The sequence below is a fragment of the Cariama cristata genome, unplaced genomic scaffold (assembly GCF_000690535.1).
Source record: "Cariama cristata isolate BGI_N322 unplaced genomic scaffold, ASM69053v1 scaffold9303, whole genome shotgun sequence".
Taxonomy (NCBI): domain Eukaryota; kingdom Metazoa; phylum Chordata; class Aves; order Cariamiformes; family Cariamidae; genus Cariama; species Cariama cristata.
Genome location: NW_009610126.1, coordinates 1 through 10,988, shown reverse-complemented (window position 1 = coordinate 10,988; position 10,988 = coordinate 1). Strand labels below are relative to the sequence as shown.

At 50.0% G+C, this 10,988-nt stretch overlaps 1 protein-coding gene across 1 annotated transcript; it reads right to left on the bottom strand.

Annotated features, from left to right (window-relative positions):
• Positions 1-616: 616 nt before the first annotated feature.
• On the bottom strand, positions 617-10,973 carry OPRL1 (opiate receptor-like 1). The gene is made up of 3 exons (XM_009697772.1): positions 10,801-10,973; positions 1,414-1,769; positions 617-1,140 (listed from the first exon to the last, which is right to left on the bottom strand). Exons 1-3 carry the CDS (start codon positions 10,956-10,958, stop codon positions 617-619), a joined length of 1,038 nt encoding a protein of 345 aa, XP_009696074.1. The 5' UTR covers positions 10,959-10,973.
• Positions 10,974-10,988: the final 15 nt, after the last annotated feature.

Below are 10,988 nucleotides of genomic sequence, written 5' to 3'. Positions count from 1 at the left end.
CCCAGCCGCGGGGCGGTTTGAATTTCCCTCTCCACCAGCTCCCTCCTCTCCCGCCCCGCATCCGTCCCTTCGTGATGATTCATCCTGGAGATGATCGTGGGTTTTGTCTGATGGCTGCTGCCCACTTTGGCTTCAGCAAAGTCTGATTTCAGAGCGAAGGCACAGGAATAAAACCCGCACACGAGCGTCTGGTGAGCCACATGAGCTGTTAGCATCTTGAACAACTCAGGGAGGAAAAAAGAAACGGAATAGTTTGCATTTTGTCTGTCTCCCAGCAGCAGAAGTGTAAGTCCCAGGAGCAATGCCTGTTTTAAACCCTTAATTCCCAAATTCTCCATAATGTTGCAAACCACCAGGGTTTCGTGGGAATCAAAGGGCTGATGTCAAACACGTTCCTTAGTGCAGGGTGCACTGGAACTAAAAATGCATCAAATGGGCTCACTTTTTCCGCGTGCTCTTGCAGTATCCGGTTTTCCCAACCCCCAAAAATTGTTTCCTCGGTTTCTCACCTCTCAGTTTTGAGGTCTTGCTAAAGAGCCGTTATCTGAGTTAGCTCTGACGTGGGGGTGGTTGGACTCTGCTGGGCGACAGCCACCATGGGAATTTCCATGCCTAGTCAGGCCGGATTGTTAGTCCCCTCCGAGTTCTTGCAGGCATAGGCCACATCCTTGGCGATGCTGCACATCCTGTTGGACATCTGGAGCTCGGTCCTGAAGGCGGTGGGGAAGCAGAACTTCTTGAAACACGCCTTGAAGTTCTCATCTAAGAAGGCGTAGAGCACGGGGTTCAGGCTGCTGTTGGCGTACCCCAGGGCGGTGCAGAAGCAGGAGATGGCCAGCTCGAGCTCGCTTTCTGCCTTGGCCCCCAAGCACTGGACCAGCACGAAAATCTGGATGGGAGTCCAGCAAATGATGAAGACCGCCACCACCACCAGGACCATTCGGGTGATGCGCCTCAGGTTTCGGTCCTTCTCCTTGGAGCCTGAGAGGACACGGACGTTCTTGAGTCGTCTGATCATGAGACTGTAGCAAATGGTGATGATCAACACGGGGATCATAAAGGAGAAGAGAAAGACACAGATGCCAAACACTGGATCCCAGTAATCCACGGGGGAAGGGAGTTTAATTAGACAATCAATTTCTGCAAGTAAAAAAAAAATCAAAAGGAAAGGAAGATCAGCAAACCCATATCAAGAAGAAAAGCACCTGCACGTTCAGGTTAGTTCTGTTCTAACACTGGAAAAGCAGCAGCAGTAATGCAGAGAGGCAAGGGCAGAAAGGAAAGAGTTAAGATGGCTTTAGAGCAGAGAGCTCATCACATCGATGGAACTGGTACCCCTCCCCAACACCCCTCAAGCCCACGGGCTCTCCTGGCCACCAACACATCCCACCCGTTGGATGTATTTTTACTGACCGTTGTTTTCATTCTCTGCAGATCCCATCACCATCGCTGGGATGCCAAAGACAGAAGCCAGTGCCCAGATGCAGACGTTCACCACTTTGGCCTTGTGGGGAGTGCGGATGTCCAGCGCTTTGATAGGGTGGCAGATAGCAATGTAGCGGTCCACGCTCATCATCGTCAGGGTGAAGGTGCTCGTGAACATGTTGTAGTAGTCTATAGAGATGGCAATCTTGCAGAGGACATTGCCAAAGGGCCAGAAGCCCAGGAAGGTGTCTGTACCCTGGAAGGGTAAGGTCATCAGACACAAGGTATCTGCCAGAGCGAGGTTAAAGATGTAAATGTTGGTTGCTGTCTTCATCTTGGTGAATCTGAAACATAGGAATGAGCAATGGTTAGAGCTCCACCTGACCACGATGGGTGAGACACTGAAGTCTACTGAAGAGGGCATTCTCCCACTTTAGGATGGAGATGCTCTATTCTTCTCATGTAACAAGAGACTGAACACCGCCCTTTCCTTTCTACCTCCCATGTGCTTATCAACACACAGCTCAACCCAGCTCCTACAACCACGCAAATGGTGCCTTCACAATCAGTTTCATGGGCAGGAGAAGCTTATTCCCTCAGACTGCAAGTGAGGACCATGAAAGGCTGAGGCTGTCAACTCAGACCATGTTTTTTGAAAAATGACTTCAGTAATGCTCATCTAGGATTTCATCACATATGGCTTCATTATTATAAATATTGGTGAGAGCTTTACCTTGTAAGCTGATTTGAAAGACATCATATGGTCCAGGGGTAAGTTGATTAGCCATTTTGTATGAGCTCATAGCCAAAGACTACAGCTAACGTGAGCTACCAAATCAGAACGGGCAAGATGGCCAGTGGCAGCTAAAAGCTGATGAGGAATGAGGTTTGTATCAGAAATCAAAATATCACAATGGATCTTCCAAAGAAAGGGGTAGTTTGCAGATAAAGTCATGACTCAACTCTACTTCAGAGGGGTTTTGTCATTTCTATATTACTTTCATCGCATGAACTGACTGTCCCAAATGAGGGTTCATCTTACTTTAATGGTAATCATCTCCTTTTTACACATGGGAAATGATGCAAAGAAAGATGTGATCACCTACCCAAGGATACATGCAGTCTCCGCAGAAACGGAAACTTAACAGTGACCGAATCCAGCATTTCAGCTCCAGGATGCTCCTCTCAGGGACAAAATAAAAGCTCAAATAGGTATCATTTTAAAACTATTTTACTGCTCATCTATCATTTACTACACTAACGGCCTTTGCAGAAACATTGCCAGAAATGGCAGGCAGTGACGTGTGTTATTAACAGAGGGCGAGTGCATTTGAGGGTAACCCTTAAACCACTGCACTATTTTCAGTTTGATATGTGTTAGAATATTACAGGGTCTGATTTGACCTAAAAAGCTCTTTTTGTCAAACTGATTCAGATCAGCAAACCCATAACTGCACTCAGCTATCTGAGCTTCAGCTCTTGATAGATTATTTGAATGCTTGGAGGGATGTTCTCACTGCCACGCTCTGAACTCCGTTGAGACACATGCTGACGTAGCCAGGTTGGCCAGAATAACAGCCAGGGGATCCACAAACCAGAATATAAAGTCTAGTTTTTACCCCTCTTATAGCTCCAAGCTGAGCTTGTGTTAGAAGTCAGGTGTTTGAAAGCAGCCTCAGAAAGCAAGAACAAACAATCCTACATCTGACCTTGAAAGCCAAGGGAAGCTTTTAGAGGTGAAGGTTGATGGAAACCCTTGAGGTCCCCACGTAAGCCTGAGTCGGGCTCCTCCTGGCCCAGAAATCCCAGCGGCCGAGGAAGACAGCAGGTTCTTCAAAAGCCAGCCCAGATAAATTTATATAACCAAAAGCAGCAGAAGAAAAATACCAGTGTCTTTCCTATTGTGAAGGGATAACACGCTAAATACTTTGCAAACCCAACCAAACCAGGCAGTTGCCAGGGCTTTAACGCTTTGGGACTTCCTAAGCAGAATTACACAGAAACAGACTCCAGTGCCACAAAACCCAGAGCAGCAGCAGCATCTCAGGGCGGGCGAGTTTTGCTTTTGTGTTTGGATTCTTGCAGTGGCATAAACGAGACAATGTACAGAGGGGCCATGGGCTGGGTCCGTGAACAGATTCAGACGCTTCCCCTTCTAGGTCAGCAGCAGGGGGAATTAAAATTGAGAAATGAAATCACTGTTCTTTATCAGCCCACACAAAAATAACTATTGTCAGCTCAGGCTTCAGGAAATTATTCAGTCACCTAAGAGTGCATTAGAAAAGGTCTCCTGGGAGCTGTAGTCTTCCTCAGCACACCACAGACCTGGCTTCCCAAAGGTCAAGTTTGTTGCAGTCCATCCTTCCAGGAGGACTGGACTTTGAGGCAATTCATCATCATGCCTCTAACCCTGACTGCTGTCACCCATGTTACAACTTAAGGGAACAACAGTCACATTTTTGAACAATGATGATGAACTTTACTGTGAAACAAACAAATTAAAGGTTGTTTGGTTGTGGGTTTTTTATTATTGACCAGTGGGAGAAACAAGCAGCGAGCCACCCACCCAGCATCCACAGGGGACCACCTCGCCTCCGTGCACGCTCCTGTGTCCCTGGCACAGTGAGAAGTTTGGGGCATCCCAACTAACCCTGAGCTTGGGGTGTGCAGATTGCAAACCCTCAGCTCCCTCCCGTACCCCACTGGCCCCTCTCTCCTCCCAAACATTTCTCAGCAAGAATTCCGAGTCCAGGTGCAATTGCTTCAGCCTGGCCCTGCAAAATCTGCTCTCCCTCGATGTACGGATCCCTCTCTGCTCCTCTTTCCTCGCCACCTCCATGAGATGAGGGCAGAGCCACCTTCCCTCGCTCCCCCCGATGCAGGGATGTGCCGGGGCAGCTGGCCCACTGCTTACCTCCTCCAACCCACCTTCAAGTGGATTTTAAGGCTGATTTTGTGCTCTTGAAAGGTGGAGAAATTAATTTACACCTAATTAATTTTTTCTAGCTCCATTTTCTCTGCACCCTGAGAGCCAACAGCCATTAGCCCAACCAACCAATGTTCTCAAACATTTCCAGAATGTTCAGTACAAACAAAAATCAATTAATCACTTCTCTGTGGATTAACCTCTTCTTCTTTTCCTCTGGGGATGGAGAGTGTTCTTTTTCTCAATCAGCACCAAAAAAAAGATAAATTAAACTCTCAGGCTTTAGGAGGCACCTAAGGCCCCCCCCTAGCCCCAATGCAGATAAGGCGGTGGTCTCCTTGGGGGACACAAGTTCCCCACTGAGCCACTTTCTTGCATTTCGTCACAGAGGCCATTTCCTAACGGAGCATCTCCCTCCGGGTGGTTCTCAGCTCTCCATCCACCTCCACCTTTGTCACTAAAGTAATCCCTTTGCTCTGCTCTCCTGTTCTCTCAGCTGCTGAAGCCTAAGAGGAAAAACATCTGAATATCAGCTCAGCACTGGGTTTCCCCCTCCTTTTTGCTAAATGGACCTCAAGCAGCATCACCTGGAACAAAGCTGTGCTTTGGCCAGGGGAACCCACAGTCTGGGAGAGGGGGAGATGGGTAGGAAACAGCTCTTCCACGAACTGGGCTTTGAGATCCTGGATGGATTCTGTCCCTGGCTGGGCTGCAAACCTGCTGGCTTAGCATCATTCCCTCCTTCCCACCCAGCCAGGGCAGCAAGCAGCTCCGGATGCCCCAAGGCTAAGGATCAGCCAGCTGCAGCAAACCTATAACCCAAAATGGGGCTGCAGACACCAGGGGCAGAGGGGCCAGAGCAAAGCCTCCAGCCCTGAGGGTTCATGAGAATTGTCTCCAGGAGCTCGCTGCCTCTTGGTTTATGATATTTGTAGCTCCAGCTAATTGGGATGCAGACAGCGCTGTTCACCTTGAGCAGCTCCCTCCATCCCCGCCCCACGCCCTGGCATCAGTGACAGCCTTCACCACCGTCCCTGGATACACACAGGGAAGCAAAACAGAGCAGAAAAGGTTCAGGGAGGATTTTTGCTGAGCTGCTCCCCCCCAAAGGTGGAAATCAGCACCGGTTCACTGACATCTCTGCTCCCAGCCTGTGCTTAGCCCACAGGTTGCATGAAGCCGATATTTGATCTGGCACGTACCATCGTGATTCGTGTCCCCCCAGCCATACACCCACACCGTGCTCTCCGCATCCTTGCGGCTCTGATCGCCATTTCAGAGCCCCTTCATCCTGAAATTTCTACCCATTTCAAGATGGTTTATTCTTAGTGGTTCAACAGGTCACACACACACACAAAAAAAAGAATTTCAGAAGGACAAATTTACATCACTTTGGACTATGAGGGCAGACACTACAGCAAAAGCAGCCAGCAACACCAGCACATAAAAGCCTATTAATTACCTGGCAGGACGGTGACTGATTAAGCAGGGGTTAAGGACTCTGCCACCAGCCAGGGTGAGCACCGGTGCTTTGGGACAGGCGATTTTCTTGCCCTTTCAGTCTCACCACTGTGTCTAGGCGACAGCTATCAGAAAACAAGCGCTGCCCTCCCTCCTCCAGATGCTCTCTGGGGACTGGTGTGGACAGGGACATCGCACAGCCCTGATTGCTGCTGTGCCTAGGGCACAGGCTGGGTGGCTGCTGCCGCAAAAGCTTCTGCAACTGGCCCGGTGGCTTGCAGGGATGCTCACAAATCCCTGAGCAGGTGCCTGGCCACCAGGAACGGTGCTTTGGTCTAAGGAAGGTGTTTGTCAGCATCCATTCTGCAGCAAGATGCTCTCATCCCTGTTCACGTGCCAGATCTGCCTCTGCTGACCTGTTCGTCTCCTAAACGCTGCTGGAAATTGCTCAGTCTCTAAAAACCACTGGGAACCAAGTCCCACGTTAAACATCACAGAATTACTGCTGTGGTTACACATGGGTAACTCCCTTTCGCTCACCCCACCAAAGCCAGGGGAAACCAAGAGCCCTGCGGCACACGTTGGAGCTGCAGAATCTGTGTTAGCAGGGGCGAGACACAGCTGCTATGAGCCAAGTGGCTCAGCCCAGCTCACCCCGGCTCATGGGGGCCTGGAAATTAGGGACCCACAGACCTGCCCTTTGCAGCCACTCTCAGGGCAGGTCCCCCTCCTGCTCACCTCACCATCCTCCCCCGGCTCCAATCACTCTGCACAGCACAGAGCCCTTGCCAGGGGTTTCCCATCTCTACAAATGGCAACAATTGCCCTTTTTTTTTGCCAGGAAAAACTAAGAGGCAGATCTGGAGAAAGCTGAGGTCTCAGATGGCCCCACTGGTGTCCGCTGGGTCCATGCCATATTAAACACTCACTCGATTTCGGCTCTGAGACACACAGCTGGTCAAGGCTTTTCCCTTAGGAAGCTCTCTGCTAAGAAATCAGCATCTCTGCAATGTCATAATTAACTTCATTTTCCCTGTCTCATCACAGCCAGCTGCCCTCACCCCTCTTCCCAGGGATGCTGCAGTTTTCAAGCAGAGTAACAGCTGGCACAGCCATCCCCCAGGCAGCCGCCTCCCCATCACACCCCTCCTCCTACAGCTTCACCTGGAAGCAGCAAATGGAAGTGTAGGGGCCTGACACCCCTGATCTGCCCAAACACCTGCTTAAAATGCTCTGGAGCAGTGTTCTTCCAGAGGGAGAGCCGAGCATCCCCAGGATGTTGCTGGGCTCCCAACAGAGAGCTGCCATGGCAAAGAGAAGCACCCAAGAAACGAGGCATCGTTCCCACGGGGGTCTGATCCAGGCAAGCAGAGCCAACACTGAGGAAGGCGGTCCTCCAGATCATCACTGCCGAGCATCGTAGCAGCACGATGGAGCTGGGGACCACAGAGGACTCCCTGGCCCAGAAGCTATGTGCTGTCCCCAGTCCCTTCCCTGGCACACCAGTGGCTGGGGGTCTCTGTCACACCCCGTGCAGCAACCCCTGGGTCAGCATCACCTCCAGCCCCATGGGTCACCCACCCCCCAGGGCCATTGCAAGAACAATACATCCCCCTTTCCTCTTCGCTTTTCACACTAAAAACAAAGCTCTTGGACAACCAGCCTTGCCAAATTCAGTTCATAGGTAAGCAGGACCTCAGCAGCTTGGTTTCCCCCCCACCCCCAATCTCTTCCCCAAAACATCTCTGCCTCATGCTGTTCAACTCCTTGTTTCACATTCATTAAAAAGCAGTACAGGAAATATATGCAGAAGAGAGCAAACAGCAGAAGGAGGAGGGAGGGGAGGCATTATCTCCACGGGCAAGGAACTCCGCAATGAGCAGGCAGAACAAAGCCACAGACAAGGCGGTTTTCACAACAGGCCCTCGACTGTCCAGGAAATCGCGTTCCTGACAAGAGCCCTTCTCGGTCTTATCCAATTAGTGCTGCTCAGTACTAGAAGGGGATTGACAGTCACATGATGACTGTCTCTATAAATTAATCATTCCAAATGTTAAATCACTCCAAATATAATAGAGATGTAGGCTGGGTTCTACAACAGAGGGGAAAACCTAGAAGAGGCTTCGAATTTGTATTTTTGTGTGAAATACTGGGAGATTTTAAACTTTTCCCTTGGTGCTGCAAAAAAAAAAAAAACACACACACCACCTTCAATCAAGATGAATAAAAAAAAACCCCAAGCCTTCCCAATGCCTCTAATTTCCTCGAGTGCTGATATCAGAGTCTTTGTATTTCCCAACTCCCTCAAAAACAGGAAACGATTACTGTCTACGTCATTGTACCATTCCTTTTCTGGAAGATAATATACCATTTTCTTATAGGCTGTGTAACGTGGTGAAGTCTGGTTATCCCTGGTGAAATACAAGCGTGGAAAAAGAAACCAGCTTTTGAGGGTACCCCATACCTACAGATGATAGGGGTGCAGCACAGAGGGTTTGCCAATCTTTTTTTCCGTTAGTGGAAGTGATATATCATTAAGAGTCCCAAAACCCCATGCTGACTTACCAGCAACCAACTTTCAACCTGCTGAAAAAAGATGCTATTTAAGGCATGAAGCCCAGAAGCACCAATCCTTCAGTCTGGGGAGAAAAAGCTGTGCTTGAGAAGAAGACATCAACATCCTCCTTGCATGGCCACTAATTTGGCAGCTCTGTAAATGTGGATACATGCCCAGGGTCAACAGTTTGAAATACTGAGTCCACTTTATCACCATACCTGCTCCTGACTTTGACAGGGCAAGGAGAAAAAAAAAACACACACACCTGGGCAGAAACAACCCAAACCAAGAAGGGTCGTTTCCCTGGGTATAACTCAGTGTTCATCTCAGCTTGGTACTGAACTCCCAGGAGACACTGATGGGGAGAACCAGGGGGAAAGAGCAGCTTCTAGATGTGCTCTACCTCCCTTATAGCTTCCCCAGCACACATTATTCAAGGGGCCCCTCCAGGCTCACACAGAAGGTGTTTTTGGAAAAACAGAGGTGAATCCCCAAAAAGGAGGGCCCAAATACTTAAAACTCCCGTTAGCTGTTTTTTATGTATAGGGGTTTCCGGATAAAGAGGAAATGGAAGAAATGGAAAAGGCTTGGGGGAGATGGGGGTGTCTTCAGTTTTCAATTGCTTAAAACCAATAAAACCAGAGGACATTTGAAAAAGTTAAGTTCCAGAGGAAATTCCAGTGCTAAATCCCACTTTCTTTTCTTGGGTCCCATTTATCCAACTGGAAGGTATCAAAGCCAAAAAGGAGCACAACAGAAGCCACCATTTTAAAAGCGTGGCCCCGCATAGCCCTGGCACACGTCCACCCCAAGCAGGATGCTGGTTTGGGACGGTCACATTCTTGGTGATAACATCGGTCACAGCCCTGGGCAGGGACCAGGAGGGCCCTGCTGTCCACACCCCACGAGACCTTTACAGACAGGGAGAGGATTTCTGCCAAGGCTTCTCCTCCTTACACACACCTAAGGTTCATGCACGGCGCTGGGACAAGGACAAGGAGTCACTCCCGGAGCCTCACTATTCGCCATGCTTACACACACCCACCAACACTGTGCCCACTCGAATGACTGCTACTACACGGCACAGAGACAGGAGCTCTCCAAATGTGGCCCTGGTGCACTGCAAACCCCCTCTCCATCTCCAGACTCCCCAGGGCTAACGTGACCCCGGTCCCCCTGCCACAAACTCCTCGGCAGAAAGAGCACGGACACGTGGCTCGATGAACAGCCACGCCACTTTACCCTTGTAGCAGAGATTTAACCACCGTCCACCGACCTCTGATACCAAATACTTCATTTTGCAGCATCTCCTCCAGTCAAGTTGTGTGTATTCAAGGGAATGATGCTTTGGAAGCAGCAGGGCTCCTGGCAGGAGCGAGATTTAATCTCATCAGTGCCTGAATACCTGCTAAATACTTTCATCCTCTGTTGGAGGAGAAAACAAATTCACTCTGTCTTTTCTGTGCTGGCAGCATCCACCTGCATCAGGAATCTGCTCCGAGACTCATAAAATGGAAGCTCACTCCTTAACACACAGGGTACAGAGATCAGAAGGGGGTTGCTGGCATTTGATACAGAATCACAGCCCTAATGGTTGCATAAACTTGTTTTGTACTTAGAGGGGTACGGGGTTTCTGATTTCAGAAAATAGTGGGGTTTGAACCACAGCAGAACCAGAGAGGGACACTGAAAATGCCAGCAGCGTGCAGGGAGGCTGGACACTGCTGCTGGAGCGGTGCGTGCCCCGGGCTCTGTCCCTCTGCCGAGGTCCCTCCGCTCTCCTGACTTCAGCACAAGGAGCCAGAGAAGTTGCCCTCAACTCTGCAGCATCCTGTCACACCTTTTTACATCTGCAGTTTCCAAAGAGTTGCAAGAGTTACACTTGTGATTTTTTTTTTTCCCCCTGTAAAAGTAAGACTGAGCCTCCCAGCAGGCTCTTTTCCTTGCAACTAGATTCAGCTTTGGAAAGTGCCGGCTCCCAGATGGAGCAGCACCTGCAGCCACAGCTGGGTGCCGGACATGGCAGAGGAGGGAGAGGTCCCATCAAAGATCCTGCATGCCCTGGCAGTGGGATGCTCCCAGCACATTGCGCTCCCCAGGGACACCCAGCTCCCTGCCCGACAGTTTGCAAAAAAAGAAAAAGCCCCATTTTTTGGAGCAGATCTGATCGCTCTGTTCCATTCTCTGGGTTAAACTTTAGGAGGCACCAGAGGGCAGCTGAAAACCGGTAGGAACCTTCATCACAGCCTAGGAAGGGGGGAAAAAAATAAAACAAATAACACCAAAACAATAAATCCACTGTCACATCTTTACCTCTAAAGCACACCGCAGTCACCAGGGAAGCACCTGCCTGCTTCACCCGCAGCAGGGATTTGGGGGGGGAAGGTTCGCCCCGCTCACAGCCCTCCCCAGAGCTGCCTGTGTGCCCTACCTGACGATCACATACATGACGGAGCAGTTGCCCACCAGCCCCACAATGCACACGATGGAGTAGACGACCACGATGGTGATCTTGATGCTCAGGGGTAGGAAGCTGTCCCCCGTGCCGTTGTTGAACCAGTTACTGGGGAGAAAGCTCAGGTTCAGCATGGAGGAGTCGTTCAGCAGCTTCCTCAGGTC

What these genes read in the sequence shown, in the direction of transcription:
- OPRL1 (XM_009697772.1), bottom strand. Translation starts at nt 10,958, where the DNA reads ATGCTGAACCTGAGCTTTCTCCCCAGTAACTGGTTCAACAACGGCACG. An exon ending in GTCATGTATGTGATCGTCAG is followed by an intron (nt 1,770 to 10,800) that starts GTAGGGCACACA and finishes CCTATGTTTCAG; the next exon opens with ATTCACCAAGATGAAGACAG. An exon ending in TGCAGAGAATGAAAACAACG is followed by an intron (nt 1,141 to 1,413) that starts GTCAGTAAAAAT and finishes TTTTACTTGCAG; the next exon opens with AAATTGATTGTCTAATTAAA.